The 24736-nt window shown below is 34.7% G+C and overlaps 2 protein-coding genes across 2 annotated transcripts; both read right to left on the bottom strand.

Annotated features, from left to right (window-relative positions):
• Positions 1-482: 482 nt before the first annotated feature.
• Positions 483-21556, bottom strand: LOC140053560 (ubiquitin carboxyl-terminal hydrolase 43-like). Its single transcript, XM_072098498.1, has 11 exons — positions 20360-21556; positions 15435-15767; positions 13146-13384; positions 12513-12624; positions 9583-9680; positions 8949-9029; positions 8681-8810; positions 8099-8224; positions 4739-4982; positions 4158-4430; positions 483-3708 (listed from the first exon to the last, which is right to left on the bottom strand). Exons 1-11 carry the CDS (start codon positions 21431-21433, stop codon positions 3491-3493), a joined length of 2928 nt encoding a protein of 975 aa, XP_071954599.1. The 5' UTR covers positions 21434-21556; the 3' UTR covers positions 483-3490.
• Positions 21557-22741: 1185 nt separating this feature from the next.
• Positions 22742-24587, bottom strand: LOC140045801 (uncharacterized). Its single transcript, XM_072090564.1, has 5 exons — positions 24421-24587; positions 23863-23958; positions 23308-23547; positions 23006-23198; positions 22742-22895 (listed from the first exon to the last, which is right to left on the bottom strand). Exons 1-5 carry the CDS (start codon positions 24457-24459, stop codon positions 22867-22869), a joined length of 597 nt encoding a protein of 198 aa, XP_071946665.1. The 5' UTR covers positions 24460-24587; the 3' UTR covers positions 22742-22866.
• Positions 24588-24736: the final 149 nt, after the last annotated feature.

Raw genomic sequence — 24736 nt, 5'->3', positions numbered from 1 at the left:
GGATTTTTTAAGTAATCGCTGAACTATAGTACAGGTATTTTTTAAGTAATCCCTGTAATATAGTACATGGATTTTTTAAGTAATCACTGTACTATAGTACATGGATTTTTAAAGTAATTGCTGTACTATAGTACATGGATTTTTAAAGTAATCGCTGTACTATAGTACAGGGATTTTTTTCGAAACTATAACATGTGCAGAATCACATGTCTTCTGCGCATGTTACCTTAATACGTTTTTTAAAAAGGAGTTATTTTGGCCATTTTAAAATAAAAATGATGCGATAAAAATCATTGTAATTTTAAAAATGGCCAAACTTCAACCCTTTTATAGAAATATCATGATATTACATATTTTTATACATAAGTATATTTATTAGTCCATATTTTGGCCATTTTGAAAATTACAATGATTTTTATCGCATAATGATTGAATTTTGAAAAAGCTGAAACTTTATTTTACAAGAAACTAAACTATAAAAATGTTGGCAAAAAACGTATATTCTTTATTTAGTCTCATAATACACACAGCAATGATCTTGATAGTGAAAAACAGAAAGTCTGACTGCACTAGGCATTTGCATTAACTAGATACAGAGAAAAATTTACTCGCTCCACCTTTTTTCATAATTGTGAGTGATTTGAAAAACAATTTTTTAAAGACCAATTGCATATTCTTAGGAAACTGAATGAATTTATAGATTAGAATGAGACTATTAGTTTGTGGTATTACTGTATATTATTATATTTAGTTTTGTCTCAATAATACAGTAGGGATACCTCCGGGAAACCAAAAAGTGTACCTTTAATAATAGCGTTCACTTAATAGGGGTGTCCCCAATTACATTTGTTGGAAATCTCTACAATAAATGAATTTTTGGCAACTAATTTTAAGATTTTTAACTAGAATATTATCCAGTGCACCTCATAAACAATTTAAATCATATTTACTTGGCAACAATTCCGATAATTTAAATATCAAGTACCTACTTGTAATACTTGCTTACATAATTATACATAAAACATCAAGGTACTGCACTTAACAACTTACTTTATGAATACTGAGTTCTTGTTAAATATAATCATTAAAATATACTCTACTGCCCTCTACAGACATTACAACAGCGCCGCCAAGAAAATGTCTTGGGTTGGATCACAATAATAATTGTACTAACAATTGAAAAAATTTAAATAAAATATAAATTTGAATATAAAAATGAAAAAAATACAAAACAAAATAGATTTAAATTATTAAAATCACCGCCACCAAATTAGTTTTAAATAATAGAAATTAAATAAGTATTAAATAAAAATTAAAGACGTAATTAGTGTCTCTTTTGTAATTGGCAAATATTATTTGATTGCTAAGAGCTTGTATGACAAAAACATAATATTTATATATATAGAATTAATATACAAGATTTATAATAAGAATATACATTTAAAACAACTGCACTGGTAATCAGTATTATAACTAAGGGCTTTGCAATGTATACTGTACAAACATTTGACTAAGTCTATTGACCATTTGACTACTCCATTTACAATTTTAACTGATCATTGACCATTTTACTAGTCCATTGACCATGTTAAAAGATCATTGACCATGTTAAAAGATCATTGACCATTTTACTAGTCCACTGACCATTTGACAAGTCCATTGACCATTTGACTAGTCCACTGACCATTTTTAAAGACCACTGACCATTTTAATAGTCCATTGACCATTTTAATAGTCCATTGACCATTTTGCTAGTAGTCCTACACATTTTTACTAGTCCACCGACCATTTTGCTAGCCTACCGACTATTTTTTAATAGCCAATAGAGTTAAACGAACAGAACGGAACGGCAGACTAAATCTAACCCCGTTGCTGTAGAGTTTTTAAAAAAGATTTACAAAGACTAAAAGTTGTTTGACTTATATATTCTACTTGTACAAATAAAATAACAACAATTAAATAAAAAGCATCCTCTGGATTTTGATAGTAATCAGAACAAGCCAAAAAAGAGGAAAAATTAATACAAAATTGATAAAATAGACATCAATTTGTTTATACAAATATACATACATTGATCAGAGGTATAAAAATTCTGGTTTTCTGATAATATGAATAGTTACACATTTAACAATATAATTTACATTTAAAACAATTTATCAACATTTTAAAATATACAAACATCTTATAACACATACTTAGTGGTTTTGATCCATTATCTTGTTGGGTGAATGCTATAATAATGTTATCACTAAACACAATTATGTGAATAACTTATTATTTAAAAATATTCTTTATACATAGGAAAACATGGGTTTAAAATATTAATTGTACAATTGTAGTTGTAAAATTTGGAAAACAATAAATTATTTATTGTTTTTTAAAACTCTGCTAAAAAATACAGGATTATTGCAAATTTATTCACAGTACAGATTAGTTTTATACATTTTTTCATTTTCCATTATTACTTTACAAAGTTAAAATATAAAGTAAAATGTTGTAACATTTCGACTGTTAGAAGCGTGACTTAACGTAGGTAAGGATTATAGCTGGGACGTTTATATTTATCACAAAAAGTTAAGAATTGCTACTTACATACCTACCTACACAAAAGGAATGGTAATAAGGGTAGTCCTCCAGACTAAAGAAGACAACACCAAGTACTGTACATCTAAAATACATAATTGCAAATAGGTGTAGAATAATGAGAGTCTATGAAAAGGCATTCTAAACTCACCCTGGTCTAGGAAGGTCCTTTTTCTTCTGATACCTATACTTAATCTGAGTTTACAGTATACATAGATCATAGCCAATTCTCTAGGCAAATGTTGAGTAGAGTAACATTTATAAATACAGCATTACATGTGACATCAAAATGATTCCTATGATACAGTTGTGACTTGTGACAAACATACCGTATCATGGCATGTTTCATAAGATACTGAACAAAATAAGATACAGTACAGAGAATAGGGCTGATCATCAAACACCAGATAAGACTTTGTAGAAAAGACATTGTAGGTATTAAAAATGTATGCTTTTTAAAATGACAATAATTTGATCTGTTTACATTGAGTCCCATTGATCTAAAACAGATTTAAAATTTTATAAAATCTATTCCTAAAAAACAGCATTTGAAACTAAACTACTTTTGAGAAATCATTTCTAATCAATCTATGCAGATCTCTATTTATTGTACAGTAATATAGTAATATGAAATCTCATATCCTACCAAGCTAGGTTCAAAATATGGCTTTCAAAGAGTAGGCATTCTTACATAGCAGAAAAGTCACGATACACACTAATTAAATCCTATACTCAATTAGGCATTTGTAATATTGTTTCTTTGTATAGATAAATCCATAACATACTTAAGAAGAATTCAAATTCTATCTTTTGTCAGCTGAAGTGTGATGAAAGATAAAATAAACTTTATAACTATATAATCTATTAATAGAATATTCCTTTTTAAAGATCAATAAAACTTTCAAACCTAAACACTTGATTCTGGCGGATTCACACTGGAACCGTCAGCATCGGCCTCTAATGTCTGAGGCATTGGTTCGGTTTCTGTTGCTGCCTCTGCTGTCATTCTTGGTATCGGTGCATGCATGTGTTTCTTTTTGGTTTTCCGTAATGTCAGCCGCATGCTGAGCGAACGCTGTAACCTTCCTAGTGCATTTCTTTTCTTTGGATCCTTTTCAGTTAACTCTGCAAAAACAAATCAAACTTTATATTTTTTGCTCTTTATATAATGTGCTTGGGTTTTCCAAATGCATTTTAAATAGTATCAAAGAACTAGGAAGAAATTTGGAAAAATGTTTTTTTTTTAGTTTTGTTTTTCTTTCTATTTTTCTCAACTGCTTTTTCCCATCAATCAACCTCTAATCAACCTCTAATCAACCTCTAATTCTCTATCATCATTCCCTTCCCACTCTCCTTCTCCTCCAAACTCCTAAAAACATATTATTTTTACCAGCTTCGCTAAGCATCTCTTTAATTCTCTGCCTCTACCCATACCATCATCATTCCCTCCTCACTCTCCTCCTAACTACATATTATTTTTACCAGCTTCGCTAAGCATCTCTTTAATTCTCTGCCTCTACCCATACCATCATCATTCCCTCCTCACTCTCCTCCTAACTACATATTATTTTTACCAGCTTCGCTAAGCATCTCTTCGTCCTGGGAGCTTCCTTGTGAACTTGCGTGCTTGTACCCATTCGCCTTTGCTGCAGGCGTCCTGTACACCCAATGCTCGGAGGTCGACGAACTTGTGGAACTACCGGAGCTCACGCTGCCATTTGATACGCATCTGCGGTGATAGAATAAAATGTATGCAGATTTTGTGATGACCTTGTCTTCCTGTACTGCGATGACCTTTGTGTCGTCAAAGTTGTACCATTGGTTATCCGTGGGGTTTTTACAATAGGCTGTAAAACAACAAAGATAGTAGATCTAATATATTAGTTAATTGTTGGATAATTTTCTGTTTGTCATGAATTATGGTGTTTTTCTTGTCTGGTCCTTAAGACTCTGTCTACATTATCAAACTTTATGTGACAAAAAATACATTGATACACTCAAATATGTCCATATATGGGCACCTCACATTGTTTTTGTCACATAAAAAGAGACAGAGCTTTAGATCGCATGTTTACATACTCTCTTGCTGCTTCATTTTCTGACAGAAAAAAATTGACGAATTTGGGGCAGATAAATTAAAAAGATTAAAACATACCGGTATAATGTCCACCGCTCATTGTTCCCATGTGGTTGCAAACTGCGTAAAGATCGTATATGTTGCTGTCACTGTATTGCATAGAGCGCCGCCGATGATGTCGCCATGGTGACCAACTCGTGAGCGTGTTCAACGTATTCGTATGTGATCCCTGCGTAAGTCTGCGTTCTTGGTAATGTGATAAATCAAGTCCGTTGACGGGGAATTGCACCAATGTGTTTAGCTTGCTTCGTATGGAACCAGTCTAAATATAACATTGTAAATAGACTTTTGAATTGGAGTAAACATTGTAAAATGTCGGTATATTGTCACAAAATAAATAAGATAAGAAAACAACAATGCTGTTGCTATTGTTGTGTGAGAGTATTTCCTGAACAAACCTACTTGTCATTATTCATAGGATCTACTGATAAAGACATGAATCTGATGGTGATCAGACAATATATTAAACTATTGGAAAATGTGTTTGGTAATGTGATAAATCAAGTCCATTGACGGGGAATTGCACCAATGTGTTTAGCTTGCTTCGTATGGAACCAGTCTAAATATAACATCAGGCCCGTAGCCAGGGGGGTTTTTTGGGGTTCGGGTGAACCCCCCTTTTGCGCGAACCCCCTTTTACCAGCGAACCCCCCTTGAAAAACAAAAGCCCCACTTCCAAAATCGTGCAATTAATTATCAATTATAGCAGATTTTTTGGTCATTTTACTTCTATTGAGTATGTTTAAATCGATTGAATATACAGATTGTCCGATGTCAAAGTCACTGCTGAGCGTGAGATCGAGAGATTGTTGAGAGATGATGGTTATAAATATGACAGAAAAATAGACTGACCAATCGCGTGCTTCGGCCGGGCTTTTCGGAACGCACAAGATCACGTTCAGTTCAGTTCAATCTTTTTGGGGATTTTTATTTTTTTCCTGGAAATATTTTTCATTAAACCAAAGAATTTCACTGTGTAAACTTGAATAAAAATGGTGCCGAGTTAAATTGGTACGTGTACGTAGGCCTACCGTATATTTCGGTGTATAAGACGCACTTTTGACAGGCAAATTTGACCTCTAAATGTTACCCTAATTAATTTAATTACCTACTAATACTTAAATTAATTAAAAATAGTGTACTACTCTGCAATGTAGGCCTAGCTAGTTACTCACTCCTGTCTAACCAGTGTGGTAACAAGTTTATTGAATTTTTAGTTAAGGTAAATTGTCATCCTCGACTGTATTAATTAATATTACAGTACGCATTAGATATTCTACCCAGGCCTAGTAATACTCTCTGAACTCGCGGGTGTGTATTCTTGCAGCATGCAGCATCACAGCGCAACACATTTATGGAAGAGTCCATTAATTACGGTGGTGTCACATTTTAATTACACAATAACTATTTCCCTTGATCACGGTGGTTTATTTTTATTACCGTACATCTTTATGTCAACAATCACATAATTTTATAATCATGTAGGCAATAGTTCGTATGTCAAGCGATATCTAAAAGAGTGTGTTGTTATTGTGTTAAGTAGCTTCCCCTAATCTCATAGTGTATATGGCCAACAGTGCTGGCCACCAGGCAAGGAGCACATGGTTAGTGCTCTCCTCTCCTCATATTGCTGTAATGCATGCATGGAAATAGGAAAGATTTTCATATAGGCCTACCCAACATGATATTCCTGGTTCATTATCAGCCCAAAAAACTGAACATCATTTGGATTGATTTTATAATGGTCATACACACAATAAGAAGGTATATATTTAAATAATATGAAATTAAAGTTACTTAAATAGAGATAGGCTAGCCCTACCCACACAGTGCATCGTAACTGAAACAATAATTTATGGGGATTTCCCTTTTCATTGAAAGTTCAGTTGAAGTAGAGACTGATTACGATGTAATAAAGGCAATCAAACAAAATTATATCATTTGATTCTAATAAATATGTCTCAAATATCGTTGTTTTATTATTAAAATACCATTGTTTTGATTGTAAAATGTTTAAATTTCGGCCTAGAAATAAGTGCGTCTTATGCATCGACTACATAAAAAATACTAATATTTCAGTCTCCGTTATGGGTGCGTCTTATACACAACAGGTGCGACTTGTACACCGAAATATACGGTACTATTTGTTTTTTATGTTTATAGGATAAGAAATTATTCAAGGGCCTAATATAATATACTTTTTTGCAACAATAAAGCTGTATTTCATGATCAGTACTACTAACTTCCATAATACTGTACTATATAATTTCTCTGCATAACTCAGATTTTAGTAGGTAAAAAATGTCTCTGTAAGCTTATTAAAACAACCGAAATTGCTCTGAGAGCCAAAGCTTCCAGGGGCCTTCGCCCCCCTGGACCCCGACCAGGGGCCCTTGCCGGCCCCCTGGCCCCCAGCCTACAGTTGCTCGCTGCGCTCGCAAAATACTTGGTGTCAAGAAAACCCCCCCTCTGATGCATTCTGGCTACGGGCCTGAACATTGTAAATAGACTTTTGAATTGGAGTAAACATTGTAAAATGTCGGTATATTGTCACAAAATAAATAAGATAAGAAAACAACAATGCTGTTGCTATTGTTGTGTGAGAGTATTTCCTGAACAAACCTACTTTTCATTATTCATAGAATCTACTGATAAAGACATGAATCTGATGGTGATCAGACAATAGATTAAACTATTGGAAAATGTGTTTAAAAAAACCACTATTCTCATCACAATCTTTTATCTTTTTTTTTTATATTTTGAGCAAGTGAGTAGCTGAGCGGTTAAGACAGTGGAACTGTAATTATGTAGCCATAACATCAGCAAGGGTTCGAGGCTCACTCGCTCCATGGTTCTGGTGGTAGAACGAGTCTTCTCGGATAAGGACTATAAACCGTAGGTTCAGTGTACACATTTAGCTTATGTGCACTTTTAAAGAACCTAGTAGATCTTTCGAAACATGTAGAGGGTCACCCCGGTGTACTAGTACACATACAGCCACTGATCATATCTGGGCCCACTGAGAGACTAGTCTTGGACTGAAGAGGTCACCCAATATAAATAAAAAAAATATATACCGTTACCGTACCGTTCTTATTTTGTTTTAATTATTATTATTATTATTTTAGGGGTCAATGTGAGACAAGTTTGTACTTCTAATTTTGATCCCTGAGATGGTCTTATATTAATTGTTTATTATTGTTTATTGTAATATTGTTTGTTATATATTGTGACCATCTTAAAAAAATGTTTATTGAAACTTGATATTTAAATACTTATACTGTGTATATTTAATTGATGACGATTTGCATGTATGGAGGCACTGGAGTTATTGAGCGGCTATTCAAGAATACTGTAAACACCTTGTACAACACAAACCTGTTGGAATCTTTTAAGGTGAAGGATTAAGACATCTGGCAAGGACCATAGTCCTAGTTTCTTCTTTGTTCCTTGTTGGAGTTTCTTGCAATGGGAACAGTGCCAGGCATCGTCATCTTCTCCAAGCTAGGTATAATATAGAAAAAAAAATCATTTAAACAGCTAAAGCATTCTCACTACTAATATATTAATCAGTTTAATATAAATGAGAGTTGAATATCAAACTGTTTAAAAGGTACGATATTTTAACTCATAAAGTTAAGAATAAGATAGAATTTATAGGCATACGATCACCTACTGTACAATGTTACACAAAGCAGTAATCATAAGTTCAACAAATTGAAAGAATTTTTCAGGCCTCATGTTATAGAAGAGGCATATGGAATTTTCGAACGCACTATAGTCAACTCTCCCATACCAGACTGAAAACTGGAACGTTTCCAAAACCAGAATTTTCTTGAGGTCGAAAAGGTCCGTTGTATTTTACCATTAAAAACAAATTCAGAATATCAGAATTTCCAGACAGCCAAACTGTTTAGCCGAGCCAAAGGGTACTCTAATTGTTTATTAGTACACACTTACCATCTCCTCCTTGGTATACAGATCAAAACAGTCAAATAGATTAGCTCCAATTGGCTTCTGGTGAGCAAGTCTCTCTGCCTTCACACTTTCATCTTCTTCAATGTAGATGGACAACACCCATTGAGAGAATCTAAAGAAAAATTAACATAATTCTTATCAATTTTTGTATTTTGGGATCCTCATGAGACATTGCTTCTATCTAGCTAAAGCCCCGGTTAAATGCCAAAGCAGAAGAGGTGAGAAAGCAAACATTTAAAATGGAACTTGCCTGGTTCGTAAGTCACGGTCCCATTCAATGACAGCTTTCACATGACACGGTTCTCCTTGCGACTCTGATAACTGCAACATCCTACAAAATATAAGTGTCAACAACTATATAATAACATATATGAGAAACCGACTGACCAACAATTGAGATTTAGTTGAACTTAATTCTCCATATATGCAGTATAGAACTTTCAGGCCTAAGCCACAGTCAACTACAGGGTTAGCAATCACTTATTTCCCAACAAATTAATAATATGAGTATATGGTTCGAGTTTGTCAATATATTGTCAGGCCAAGACACAGTCCTCTCCACATACAGTATTACAAGTTCATACCGGTACAGTACAGTACTTGTCAGGCCTAGACACAGTCCTCTCCACATACTACAAGTTCATATCGGTACAGTACAGTACTTGTCAGGCCTAGCCACAGTCCTCTCCACATACTACAAGTTCATACCGGTACAGTACAGTACTTGTCAGGCCTACTACAAGTTCATACCGGTACAGTACAGTACTTGTCAGGCCTAGACACAGTCCTCTCCACATATACAAGTTTACAACGGTACAGTACAGTACTTGTCAGGCCTAGCCACAGTCTTCTCCACATACTTCACACACCAGACCTATACTTACTTATTAACCATTGAGTTGTGTAATGGTCTCAGCTCGTCAGCCATTATGTAACATCTATTTCCAGATTCATTAATGATTGCCAACCTGAACAATGTTCCCTGAAAACAAAATAAAATCAACAAATATTGAAAAAGTATTCAAAAACATGAAAAAATATATTCGGAAATCAGATACCGACAATGCAATGCTAATCCTATACTATTGTTACTCACAAAATTGGTCTAGGCCTGGTTGTGGTAGTTTTTATACGAGTATAGGTCTCCAAGTATACCAGATTTTATTATTCTACCAGTGTCATATAATCATGGTAACTATTTTACATAATAGTAACAGTAACACATATATAATATAATTATTGTTTTTATTTTTTCATTTTTCAAAGTATGATACTTATTTCTACATGCACCTATTACTACATACTCTCTAACAAATTTTTTTTTTTTTCAATCAACGTTAAGTTGTAACACAATCAGCCTTAATTGGTTGATCATTAATAATTTATCAACCAATACACAACATCATTATGAACTGAAATGAACACAGCAAGAACCTATTTGTGAATTTAGTTGAGAGACAAATTTGGCACAGTGCCAATCGTTAGACTAATCATCCTACCTTTCATACAACGGTATATAACTCATTGCAATGCTTTGACTGCAGAAAATAAATTAGCATCCGCAGGATAAGTGGGATGAATATTTTAATTTCTGGGGGAAAACTGTGAAACTGAATTGTAGATCATAATTGATTTGTTGATATTTTTGTGTTTTTTTGGGTTGTAGAATCTACCGGTATAAATGTTTTGTGTTTTTTGGGTTGTAGAATCTGTTTTTCACATGACTATTGGTCTTACAATGCCTTATATCTCTGCTTTTTATTTGTCAGAATTTGAATTAATATAAATTAGTAATAGTAGTAAGTTGTGGTATGCAGAAATATCTGATATGACATATATTTAACATAATAGTAACATATTTTGAATATTCTGGTTTTAAAAATACTTGTAGTGTGACAGGGATTGACTAAGTTTAAATTATAGATTCAGTGCATTGCATTTTATAAATTTCATTTTGCATAAAGCGAAGCTTATCTGGTTCAAGCAAACTTTAATACAATAAGTGGCCAAAGGTCAAGTTAAAATGGCGACAATACAACTAATAGCTATACACTGTAGATTAGTTTAGGTGTAATTGGCCATTACACCACTAAAGGTGTTAGTTCAAGTCCCTAGAGAGGATATACAGGAAAATGGAAACACCTTGAAGGTGTTAATGTATACAATAGAGGATTATGTATCGATAGATTATTTGAATGCCAGCCGAAAGTGTATGATAGTACATAAAACGTTTACTTTGTATGTAGGGCCACCATGTAGCTAACATAACAATTATAAACCAGACCAAGGTTCCTACAGTACACTAGTTGTGTCAAGTTCAATTAATACGTGTTTGTGTTTATCAGTGTGAACGTATTGTTCTTTTCACTATTGGCGGGTGGTTTTTGGTGAATTAATTTAGAAAAACAAATGCGCAAACAGTAGGCATATTTAGAGTGTGAAAGGGACGCTAGTGTACTTAGGAAGATTTAGATATTTGCTTGTGGTTGGGAATGTAAAAGATTTTACATAAACATCCTGATAACCAAATCATAAAAAAAAACTGTTTTGCTTATAAAATTGTGGCATTTATTATTTCTTCACCATGTTCTGAATGTGATATCTTTTCTATACTAATTCTGAATTGTTGCTGCTGTTTAGCCTCATGAATATTCTTATTTAATTAACAAAATATGTAAATTTCACTTTAATTCATGATAGTGCCTATAATAATAATTAATATGTAGAAGATTACAATAATCATCTTTGAAGAAGAGAAAGAATTAAACAAATTGATAATTTGTCCGGAGTAAAACTAACGGCAATGTATATTGATGATCAAATTATGAAAAACACAGAGATATACAGATAGGAGATGAATTGTATCAATTAGTTGAAAACAACATCCGTATCCAACTACATCTATTGGTCTTAGGAGATTTATACTGACAGTATATCACGTATGCAATTACACATATTGTTGTATTGATATTCTAAAAGCAATATGGATTCTCTTTCAAATACGAGATTCCGCTATTAAGGAGATCGTCTAATTTAATGGAGGAGAACCTATTAGGTGACAATTTACTTAATATTATTATTATTATAGGGTGACACTCCTATGAAGGTTACAATAGGTGACAAACCTACTAAGGTGCATAACCTACCTTAAGCTTGGTTCCCACAACGTAAGAATGTAGGCGCTACGCAAGTGAGTTGACCACTGACAAGCAAGAGTTTGAATAATCCAACGCTTGTGATTAGGGTGACACTCCTATGAAGGTTACAATAGGTGACAAACCTACTAAGGTGCACAACCTACCTTAAGCTTGGTTCCCACAACGTAAGAATGTAGGCGCTACGCAAGTGAGTTGACCACTGACAAGCAAGAGTTTGAATAATCCAACGCTTGTGATTGGTTAAATCACTGCGCTTACGTCCTTGTGGAAATCAAGCTTAACTCTCCTGGTTCAGGGTGTACTAATGTATACAACTTCACTAAACTGGTTGAGGATGCACTATAAAACTGTACTCAAATGGTTGATGGCGTACTATAAACTTTCACTCAAATGGTTGATGGCGTACTATAAACTTTCACTCAAATGGTTGATGGCGTACTACATGTATAAACTTTCACTCAAATGGTTGATGGCGTACTATAAACTTTCACTCAAATGGTTGATGGCGTACTATAAACTTTCACTCAAATGGTTGATGGCATACTATAAACTTTCACTCAAATGGTTGATGGCGTACTATAAACTTTCACTCAAATGGTTGAAGGCCTACTATAAAAATGGTGGAGAGGGCATACATACTATGACATTGTACTCACCAAGTTGAGGGCGTCATCTATGTTATTACATTCTAACGCTTTCAATATGACCTTTTGTAGCTGTTGAAACGTGACACCTCTGTCAACCTCAATCGAGACTGGTAACCCGAATCTGAATTAAGCAAGAATTATGGATCGTTACACTTTCTGATGAAAGACTAAAGGTACTTTAATCAAATTTGGATAGTTAATAGCTTGTTGTGTTATTACAAAATTTAAGCATTTAACACTTTTACTGTAGTACTGTATATTATTTTTAATAAAAAATTGATCAAGGATTAAGATTTTCTGGGAATGGTTCATTATATGAAATTACATTTTTCCATTTCAATCTGAACTTTCATATTTGGATTATATATATTAGATGTACAGAATTTGTGTAAACTGTTAACAATAATTTAGGTTGAGTGTGCTGCCCATTATTGTATTGCATTGCCCTGGAATACTATACAAGTTGGCGATAATTACACATTGTCTGAAAATGACTGAAATTGTATAAAGTTTAATTTGGTGTCATTTTAAGACGAGTCAATATAATAAAAGACAAAGGTAAAGACAATCAGTGAGGAGAGAATTCAAGTTGATAAAGTTTATAAAAATGTCTTTATTCTGTAGTATTTGTATTTATTTTACCTTCTTCCACTAACACCTGTCCCCTGTTGATTTACAAACACAAACTTGATGACATCATGAGCTTGTCTAAAGGAATGAACGTGAACGAAAGGAACAACATTAGTGGTGTTTGCCACGTCTTGTGGGTTATGCGTGATCTCAATAGCGTAGATACTGTCTCCGTCATGGATGTCACTCAACGGCTGCTTGCCAGTAAAAGACCGATGAAAACCATCATAGTACACTTCTGTCAAGATCATCTGGAAATGAGTATTTTAAATATTTAATTAAACAATAATTAGAAATAAAATAAAATTTAACAAATAGTGTTTATTTAAATCCAGTGAGAATCAATTTTGAAATGAAAACTCTTAATTTACGTGACATGTTTCGAGAATACTATTTTCATCATTGTGCTTGATAGCTGCCTGTACTGTACCTACAGTACAGTAGCAGAATACTGCAACACCTGCAGATTACTGCAGTAAATTCAGAAAAATAAAGCTACTGCAACATAGCTTTACATGATCCCTTATTTCATCTTAAATGCACGCCGAAGACTTGAACTTTCAACCTTTTGATTAAAAACCTGATGACTTTACCGGTCTGCCACACATCTGCAACAACCAATCCCCCAGTGGTTATTCAAACACACTATACTAAAACACCTTGCTTACATCTTTGCTAAATTTCCATTAACAGAAACAACTAAGGATCTCTGAGAAAACCAGTCAAACTAATTCCATTAATATTTCTATGCAACCAGACAATGCATTCTAAATCAGCGAGTTATTTGGTTAAAATTTATAATTAAGTACGCTGTCGGCTATGAGCGCAGCTTAATTAATAGCATCATGTTCTTAGTATACCAAGAGAATAGTTTAGTTAATAATACACTTGCTATAATTGGGAGTTTCAATCCTCTCTTGTAATATCTTATGTAATCTATGGAATAATATTAAACTACATGGATCTAGGTAAAAACTAAAATATGAAATCTGAAAAAGATTTGAGACTAAGAAGCTAAATTTATTAATTTTATTTATTTAATAATTTTTTTATTAATGTACAGTTGGTTACCACAATACTGTAAAAAGCAAAATGTCTATTAAGGGGACACTTAAGGGGTGCCCTGTGAAAAGGGGTTGGCTATTAAGGGGACACTTAAGGGGTGCCCTGTGAAAAGGGGTTGGCTATTAAGGGGACACTTAAGGGGTGCCCTGTGAAAAGGGGTTGGCTATTAAGGGGACACTTAAGGGGTGCCCTGTGAAAAGGGGTTGGCTATTAAGGGGACACTTAAGGGGTGCCCTGTGAAAAGCAGTCTGTCTATTAAGGGGACACTTAAGGGGTGCCCTGTAAAAAGCAGTCTGTCTATTAAGGGGACACTTAAGGGGTGCCCTGTGAAAAGCAGTCTGTCTATTAAGGGGACACTTAAGGGGTGCCCTGTAAAAAGCAGTCTGTCTATTAAGGGGACACTTAAGGGGTGCCCTGTGAAAAGCAGTCTGTCTATTAAGGGGACACTTAAGGGGTGCCCTGTGAAAAGCAGTCTGTCTATTAAGGGGACACTTAAGGGGTGCCCTGTAAAAAGCAGTCTGTCTATTAAGGGGACACTTAAGGGGTGCCCTGTGAAAAGCAGTCTGTCTATTAAGGGGACACTTAAGGGGTGCCCTGTAAAAAGCAGTCTGTCTATTAAGGGGACACTTAAGGGGTGCCCTGTGAAAAGGGGTTGGCTATAATGTTAAAAAATAATTCCCCAATCCATTTTTCCTTTAAAAGAAGCGATCAATGACATTTTCATGTTAAATACATAGGATTAATACTGCAGTCATGTTTAACTGTTCGTCTACAAACTAAATAATCAAAACACTGAAGGAATGATACTAGATTCACAATTTAAACAGAATTTACTGGTTATAATACTGCAGTAACTGCAGTATTGTAGATCACAAATAAAATCTGTCAAAATTCTTGCTGTACTAGGATACTTAATTCAAATACTGATTCTGGTAATGAAAATGGTTTTTCACCAGATGAAAAGAGGCTATTAGGCCTGGTCTTTCAATGCATAAGGATTGTCAGATCACTCACCTGACACACTCTTAAATTAAAATCTCTAAAAAGGTGTGGCATTTACCATACACCAAGATACAAACAGCACATCTGAATGTGTTGAGGAGTGCAAGATAAGGCCTGACTAAATGCTCATTATATGCCTTAAGTACTGTACATTTTTGAAAGCACACAGCAGCATGCTTAAAATAAATTGACAAAGTTGGATCAGCAGAAAAAAAGAAAAGTAACCAAACTCACTCTAGTTTCTGTAATATTGCAAGTCTTTGCTATGCTAGTTTTCAAATCGCTTATCTTGGACTCGATCTTCATTGTTATCGCAAATCGTGTGATCCTCGGCGTAGCGTCCACGTACACCACTACCACGTTGATTGGCCGTGTCGTCCTCTGTGGTAACGGTAGAGACACACAGAGAAATGGGTCAAAAGTGTTGCTTTGCTCCCCGCAGTTTGGGCAAGTTAGCGATGACCGGAATTGGGCTTGGAATAAGTCGTGAACGAAGCTGTGGTTACATCGAATGTGATTGGCTAATGCCTCCGCAGCGAGATACTCATCTGTTTTACTGTTGGAATTCTAGAAAAAGACAATAATTATTACTGTGCCAGTACTGTGAACAAACAACTTTTTAATGAATATGTTAAGCGTTGTCTACACTTTATGCGACAACAAAATGTGATGTGCCCATATATGGATATGATGATGTCACATCAATACCATATTTAGTTATATCACTACCATAATTGGGCACATCACACTTTTTTTGTCTAGTTTGAATGATAGTGTAGACAAAGCTTAAGAAAGTTAAAATGATTATTTAAGTAAGTCAGGAACTAGGTCAGGATTGAACCCTGAACCTTGGGATTACAAGGAAGCATATGTGCACAAAGCACATTCAATAGTTCTACTTTTTAGATTTTTAAAATTTATATTTTCCATATGTTAATTGTTATGAATATGATAATAATTATCGTGACGTCCATAATCACAAGCCACCATATTTTGTTTGGAATTATCTTTACAATGAATCTATCATTGATTTGTACAAAAACGATACTGTATTTATAGCTGAACAATTCCTAAAGTATAATCGGTTCTGTCTTTACAATCAACACGCATTTTATACAAACAAACTTCACTCAGTTTCGTAATTTACCGTTGAAGAACTTGGATGGACTTTGAAACAATGAAATAAAATGTTATCATCGTTTGGTTTAAACAAGAATCATACCATACAGTATAATTTAAACTGTTAAAGAATCAGACTGCATGCAAATTTATCAACAAAAATATCTAATACTGTAATTGCAATATTAGCATTTGTCAAGGATGACAGTAATTAATTTAGTTACTTTTCTGCCACCAATATTTCTGATAAATTGTAATATAATTTATTTAGTGTGTCCTAATTGTAAAATAATAATTTAGTTCATTCTTAGAGCATATACAAACAAGCTCTCAATGTGCTGCACATTATTACCCAGGTCATTTTTGGATCAAACACGTATTGAAAATAGCACATTAGAAGGTGTGGCCTCGGTTTGTTTATTGTTAGCTTCTTCTTTCTTGTACTCTTGTGGTTTGTATCATTTTCCACAAACACAATTTACTGTTCATTATTTTTAAATTGAAATTACTGTACATATTGTACTGTTGATGGCATCTGTTTAAAACAAAAAAAACAACAGTGAAGAGGTTGGACCATTAAACACATCAGTGCTCCCGTAAAACGTCCCTAACACAAAGGGGTTGGATGTGATTAAGCATAAACCAAGGTGTGAATAATAGGACTATAGATACAGTAAAGTGTTTACTCTGTACACAGGTAAATTGTAGCCTTCTGGCTAACACTGTTCAATAAATTGCATTAGCATCTTTAGCAAGAATTTATTTGCGAAAGAGTAATTTCCATAAAGAGAACGCCAGTTTATTGTTCAACATAGTAATCAACAAAGTGTTCCATTAATCCTTGCTTCCCATAGGGTTTTCCCAAAGTGTTCCATTAATCCTTGCTTCCCATAGGGTTTTCCCAAAGTGTTCCATTAATCCTTGCTTCCCATAGGGTTTTCCCAAAGTGTTCCATTAATCCTTGCTTCACATAGGGTTTTCCTAAAGTGTTCCTTTAATCCTTGCTTCCCATAGGGTTTTCCCAAAGTGTTCCTTTAATCCTTGCTTCCCATAGGGTTTTCCCAAAGTGTCCTTTAATCCTTGCTTCCCATAGGGTTTTCCCAAAGTGTTCCATTAATCCTTGCTTCACATAGGGTTTTCCCAAAGTGTTCCATTAATCCTTGCTTCACATAGGGTTTTCGCAAAGTGTTCCTTTAATCCTTGCTTCCCATAGGGTTTTCCCAAAGTGTTCCATTAATCCTTGCTTCCCATAGGGTTTTCCCAAAGTGTTCCATTAATCCTTGCTTCCCATAGGGTTTTCCCAAAGTGTTCCATTAATCCTTGCTTCACATAGGGTTTTCCCAAAGTGTTCCTTTAATCCTTGCTTCCCATAGGGTTTTCCCAAAGTGTTCCATTAATCCTTGCTTCCCATAGGGTTTTCCCAAAGTGTTCCATTAATCCTTGCTTCCCATAGGGTTTTCCCAAAGTGTTCCATTAATCCTTGCTTCCCATAGGGTTTTCCCAAAGTGTTCCATTAATCCTTGCTTCCCATAGGGTTTTCCCAAAGTGTTCCATTAATCCTTGCTTCACATAGGGTTTTCCTAAAGTGTTCCTTTAATCCTTGCTTCCCATAGGGTTTTCCCAAAGTGTTCCTTTAATCCTTGCTTCCCATAGGGTTTTCCCAAAGTGTTCCATTAATCCTTGCTTCCCATAGGGTTTTCCCAAAGTGTTCCATTAATCCTTGCTTCACATAGGGTTTTCCCAAAGTGTTCCTTTAATCCTTGCTTCCCATAGGGTTTTCCCAAAGTGTTCCATTAATCCTTGCTTCACATAGGGTTTTCCCAAAGTGTTCCTTTAATCCTTGCTTCCCATAGGGTTTTCCCAAAGTGTTCCATTAATCCTTGCTTCACATAGGGTTTTCCCAAAGTGTTCCTTTAATCCTTGCTTCCCATAGGGTTTTCCCAAAGTGTTCCATTAATCCTTGCTTCCCATAGGGTTTTCCCAAAGGAGGGGTTCTAAAAACTGTAGTTACTGTATGTGTACAGTAATCTTTTTTTTAACAAATTGATTAACTGTGAAGTCATCTGTTATGAGTTATTCCAAACAAAGTTTACCGCAAATCTTCTAATAGTAACCCACACTCTAAAATAGTAACCCCCCTTCTAATAGTAACCCACCTTATAAGTCAATCTATAATAATAACCCACTACTCTAATAGTAACCCACCTTATAAGTCAATTTATAATACTAACCCACTACTCTAATAGTAACCCACCTTAAGTCAATCTATAATAATAACCCACTACTCTAATAGTAACCCACACTCTAATAGTAACCCCCCTTCTAATAGTAACCCACCTTATAAGTCAATCTATAATAATAACCCACTACTCTAATAGTAACCCATGGGAGTTACTACTGTATTAGAGTCACAAAAACTTATGATGCAGCTGTATTTTGAAAAGGAGATAATGCATGTTGATCTCGGGAGTGGGGGAGGATTGAGTGTTTTTTAGTTTATAAAATAAAGTTAGAGTTCAACCAAACTTGTTTATTCCTACTGTTTTTTTATTATGCTATGAGTTGCTTACCGGAAAAGTTGGAGGTGGGTTACTATTTTCAGGTGCCTAATTTAAGATTAGTAATACTAATAGTAACCCACTACTCTAATAGTAACTCCCTATCAAATAGTAACCCACCCAAAAAAACAAGAAAAACCCAGGGTTACAATTAGATTTACTGTAAATAACTGTGTTTACAAGGAACAAAATATATGGTCTGTGGAGCATGCTGATAAATCCTACAGTAGGTCATAAATAATTTTTAAAAAGAAGATTATAGTTATATTTATATTATATTAATTTATCAAATGTGTGGTAAACCTCCCAGCAGGATTCTCAATCCTACTGTACAAACAACTTTTTCTGATCTTAAGCTTGGTTTCCACTAGCGACGCAATGTAACATAAACTACTGTACGTAACTTAAGAAAATGAACTTTCAACTTCCTGCGTAAAATCAAACCTTTTTTAAGCACTGTTGTGTCGTTTCCACTTGTCATTACACAATACATCACAGTCGCGCTAGACCTAAGGGCCTATTATTCATTCATTTAATGTTTTATTTCGGAATCTCTGGTTCATACAAAGTAAAATTACATATATGAATTAAAAATAAACAAGATTAATATTACTACTAATCATCTCAAGATGGTATTCCACCTGGAGAGCATCTTTGACTTATACAGTATACTATAAGGTCGTGTTCGTACGGTGGTTAAAATAAGCGCTTAATTTCACCCATGCCTCGGGTTATAAATTGAGCGTTGTTCGTACTTGAAATATTTAACCGCTTAAATGCTTAATCGACGAATCACAAACCGGAAATTACAGTACGTTCTAAGGTCAGTTGTCTTTACAACCTACGACCCCATTTTCGCACGCTAGTTTCGTGTTGTATATTTTTTACTCGCGATCTTTCTTTACAATAACAATTACTTGCTACCTTTTACACTGCTTATCCTTGCGACAAACCTTATGCCTCTTAACGCCGATAATCCTGCCGAAATATGCCTTCTCCTGACGACCATTATTTTACTCATTGACGAAGAATTTGAGCCCAATGTTACACGACGGAAACACCATCGACCAGCGGCTCCCCGACCAGCTAGGCCTACTAAGCGGTCTACACCAACAAGGACAGCACCAGCTGACGATCGCTCTCGAAGCGTGTATGGAAGAGCTTCGTAGGAGAAATGACGGGCCTAGGCAGCGAACGTTTGTCAAAATTTGACACATTGCCTCTATCGGAGATTTATTATCCTCGAAGGCCGAGTATAATTGGATTATCGCTGAAATAACCTGCAAATTTGGTGAACATTTTACCTCGAATTTTTTGTAGCCTGAGGCAAAAGTTAATTGGATCACGCGAACGGAAATCGGGAATAAGCTGGTATTTTCAACCCCTACGAACAGGCCCCTAAGACATTGCCTATAATCGAATTGAATTAAGATTAATTATTAATACTAAGGTATAGAAGTACTGTAAGACAATATACTGTACCTTGTATGTTTTGTATTTCTTCTTGGTGGCGCTGTTTAAATCCTCATGAACTTTATCCAACAACCACATGAGAAACTCTTGCGCATCGTGTTGCTCACTTCCTCGATATTGCGCTCCGTACCGCGCCACAACTTTCTTGAATTCCATAGATAACTGCGGCGTGTACTGACAAGACCATAACGCCTTTAAGAGAATCGCTAATTGTTCGGTTAACTCGCCTTTGGTACCAAATTTCTTACTGTTTCGATTGCGCTTTAACCGTTTCAAATCTTGTTTGTATTGTTCAAGAACGAAATATTCCGCTAACATGTCTGTGTTACTTAAACACTGTATAATTGAGTTTATAAAACATGTATTTCCGTGATTTTTTAACCCGGAAAGTCCTGGCATTTTACCACCTAAAAATCGTGGCGTATCACTATTAATATTGGAGTGAAACTTGGTCACTTTTGTATTCTTCTTGTTCTCTTTAAAATTAGTTGGCGGTTGCGGTTCATTATCCAGATGTTCGCTAGAGCTAGAGGAACATGAGTTTGTGTCAACGTCCATTGTTTTCATTTGCCGTACCATACGTTGAACAAGGCCACCAAAATTTTTAAGCGACGGCTTCTTTCTTGTTTTCTTGTACGATGACTTCCCGTTTATCATTTTTGACGATAACACCGGCCTAGGCGTATTATAGTCATTTAAATGAGCTTCTGATACAGTTTCAGATAGCGGCTCTAAATGATCCAAAGAATGCTGGGATTGAGTTCGAGCCGTTAGATTTTCAACGCTCATGACAACACGATCATGTACAATTCTTGGAAGGCTTGCTGTTCTTCTTTCAAAACCTCTCTCAAAACCGTCAGTAGCATTTCCATGTTTTTTATCATTCGATTTATATTTACCATCGTTGATTGGAATAACGTGAGATTGGTGTATCGCTGATCGGCCTAGACTGGCTGTCGAACCCGGCGCCATGGAACGCAATCCCAGGCCTGATGACTGGCCTCCTCCTCGCCCGTCCATCAAATTAGCCGAATGATCTAATGCCATATCTGAAGCATAACGTGATTTAATGCTTCGAGCCATGCTTATCTAAGTTAATCAAACATCAAATAACAATGTAAAAGTTCACAATATAGTTCACATTTTGAAGATTCAATATAAACAACCAACCATTAATTCCACTCTCTGCAGCAAAAGAAGATCCGCCCTTCGATCTCTCTCTCTGAATTGATGTCGAAAAGTACACATATTAGACGTGATTCCAGCCGCTTCAAAGTAATCAAATACAAATAATGTTATGATGAGAGACTATTATTTGCTAGTTTTATGTTGGAGGCGCTAAAACTTGTTTTATTATTTCTTCGACACTATCTTTGGTGTCTTCCAAATTAGTAGTACTATATAACGAGTATTATCCATATTTATTAAAGGTGCCGTATTTCTGTGCTATAACTGTGTTCAATTATCCGATATGTGTAAAAAACCAATATACAATCACCCTACCATATAATGGAAGCGTCCAAATTACGTACGTGTAACCACTGAAGCGTGGACGTTGCGTATGTATGTACGCAAAACTTATATAAATTGGTTTAAATTAATTACATACGACAAATAAAATACTGTTTGCAATTTAATTACACTCCACAGTAGAATGAACACATAATAAACAAACAATTCCTTCCTTGTTATTTTATTTTACATTTTTGTATAAGGGAATGTTGCAATTTAAATGGTAAACGTATACAACTTTCACAAATATTACTTTTATTTTATTTTATTTCTCACAGACTTTTGGACAGAATCAAACATTATACAATATCTTATTCATTTCTATGGTTATTTGATTAACAAATTAATAGATTTTTTTTAATGTGGCCCTGACAAAACCAACGAATCAATTCTTTAAAATAAAAATATATCAACATATTATTTAAATTTCTATTCTATATATAAAATTATCAAAATAATTATCTTACTAAAGCAGAAATATGGTATCCACATGCTTATATATAATTCTAAATCTAAAATTGTTATAATACAAAATATTTAAGTAATTTATATAAAATAAGCCTACAGTTTTCCTCTTCAATTAAAAAGATATTGCAAGAGACCATTTCCTGTGGTCTTGCTAAAAATCATTAAAGGTCTTTTAATTTTAGAAAGAACTGTAATATAACAGTTATATAATTCAGTAATAAATGAAATATAAAAATGAATAATTGAATTATACAATTATTAGTTTAAAATATAATACTGGATCTAGTTTAATAAACTAATAAGTCAATCCTTTTTGTCAAGGTGTGCACATTTGGAATATTAAAATTACTTGTTTAATTCCAATATGATTACAGTACATTTTTAAGGTTGTATTCTGTGTTTGATTCTGTGACAAACATACTTAAACAGGTCTTTTTTATGTAAAAATACCACACAACTACTGTATATCTTCATTGGAATAATTACAATTTATCTAGTAGTATGTTTCTTCTATCCTTCTGTTCATCACAATTCAATTACTGGTAAGGGTTTCCATATGTACTACCTATAAAAAAACAAAAAGAAACGTTAATGTCATTTTTGGCACATTGTAGAAACTAAATGTTCTTAAATGTGTAGGCATCAATACAGTATGTATACTTGCAAACATCTTACCTGAGGCAGGTGGGTATCCTGCTGCAGGGGGATATCCTGGTGCACTTGGTGGAGGATAACCTTGTGTAGGGGGTTGTGGATAGCCTGGTGCAGGGGGTTGTGGATAGCCTGGTGTTGGGGTGTAAGCAGGAGGAGGATGAGCTGGGGGTGGTGCTGGACCAGTAGGGTAGCCTGAAGGAGTTTCATGATGATGCTGCAAGAAAATAATATATCAATTTTTAAAACATTATTTGGGAAATTCATATTAAATACTAGTGTTAGCTTAAGCCTTTATATAAATCTATATTGGATATTTTACTTACATGTACAACAGTCACATGTGGTGAGTGATGACGTGGTGGGGGCACATGATGGTGATGCACAGGAGGGGGTACATGATGGTGATGTACAGGAGGGGGAACATGATGGTGATGTACAGGAGGGGGAACATGATGGTGATGCACAGGAGGGGGTACATGGTGATGGACATGACTCTTGTGGTGTGCAACGTCAGCACGATATCCAGCTTCATTTGCTCGGTGATGAGCTCCAGCTGCTCGAACCTACAAAACAAAACACAATATTTTAGTATTGTGTTAAATATAAATTTTATTTTCAAGTGCGTCATTGTCAACATGTTTGGTGCTGCACGGGTATAAAGAAATTTGAATAATATATTAATACACTGCAGGTACAGCAGAAATACATCTTTCCGGAATCTGTAAGATTAGGATTAGTTTTATGAGGATTGCTGGTCTACAAAACCTTGTTTTCTCGGTATGTGTGGGGTTAAAATATTTCCACAAAATATGTGGATGTTCTCTTTCTAGTCTGTACCCAATGTAGGTGGTGGCATAATGATTCTTTTAGCTGTTTACCTCTAACTCTGCAGCCTTGGCATAGTTACCATGCACGGCAGCGTGGACGGCTTTATTGTGGAGCCTGTGTTCTTGGCGTTCAGCACGAGCTTCTTGCTGTCAATTCAATAAAAAGTCTGTTTTAGTACAATTCTTCATACAGTATAAAAAAAATTATATATTTACATTTAAGTAGTTATGAATATCATATGAGTAATAATTTAGTAAAAAGACATTTTTGAAAATACAATATTTTCGTTTAAATTTAATGTCACATTTTTTTATTTGTTTCTCAGTCAGTGTTGTCGCACTGATATTCATCAAAGACAACGTACAGTAGTCTATAAATAATATATTGTAAGCTTATTCTGAATGCACATATCAAACCATCCTCTTTGATAAGGGAGGATGTCTGGTTCAGAATCTTTCAGCCTCAGTTTTCTATTTTCAAACCTACAACTTCGGCAGTCGGCAACCGGCAACATCAATCATACACACTGAAACAACATGCTTCTCTAAAAACTACTTCTTCTACTATCTAGCTAGGCCTAGAATAGCTAGGTATATTCGTGGTCTTACCCGCAGAGCCCGTTTTTCCTCTTTATGATGGTGATGCATTTTTGACTGTATCTGGTAAGTAAGTATGCAAGAAAAACAAGTAAAGTACTTAGCCTCAAGCCTTTAGTGTAGCTCTGCAATACACGCCTCAGAAAAGAGAGACTTTTAACCGCGACCAAACTTGGGAAATTTCACTCACGAGACTAATTTCGTCAGAGATAAAAATAGATAAAGTAGTTTTATTTTGACAACTTGCTAAACAGCGCCACCAACCCTGTTTTATCGTAAGTAGAGTTCTCACAGGTATACAACAATTACCTAAGTCGTCAGATGACAA

The sequence above is a fragment of the Antedon mediterranea genome, chromosome 1 (assembly GCF_964355755.1).
Source record: "Antedon mediterranea chromosome 1, ecAntMedi1.1, whole genome shotgun sequence".
NCBI lineage: Eukaryota > Metazoa > Echinodermata > Crinoidea > Comatulida > Antedonidae > Antedon > Antedon mediterranea.
This window is presented reverse-complemented; position numbering and strand designations above follow the sequence as displayed.

Coding starts and splice junctions, on each gene's coding strand:
- LOC140053560 (XM_072098498.1), bottom strand. CDS start 21,433: ATGGCTCGAAGCATTAAATCACGTTATGCTTCAGATATGGCATTAGAT. Junction 4,983..8,098: donor ACCTTAAAAGATTCCAACAG/GTTTGTGTTGTA, acceptor TGTTATATTTAG/ACTGGTTCCATACGAAGCAA. Junction 3,709..4,157: donor AGAGATGCTTAGCGAAGCTG/GTAAAAATAATA, acceptor TTGTTTTTGCAG/AGTTAACTGAAAAGGATCCA.
- LOC140045801 (XM_072090564.1), bottom strand. CDS start 24,459: ATGCATCACCATCATAAAGAGGAAAAACGGGCTCTGCGG. Junction 23,199..23,307: donor CACATGTGACTGTTGTACAT/GTAAGTAAAATA, acceptor ATTTTCTTGCAG/CATCATCATGAAACTCCTTC. Junction 22,896..23,005: donor AGGATACCCACCTGCCTCAG/GTAAGATGTTTG, acceptor GTTTTTTTATAG/GTAGTACATATGGAAACCCT.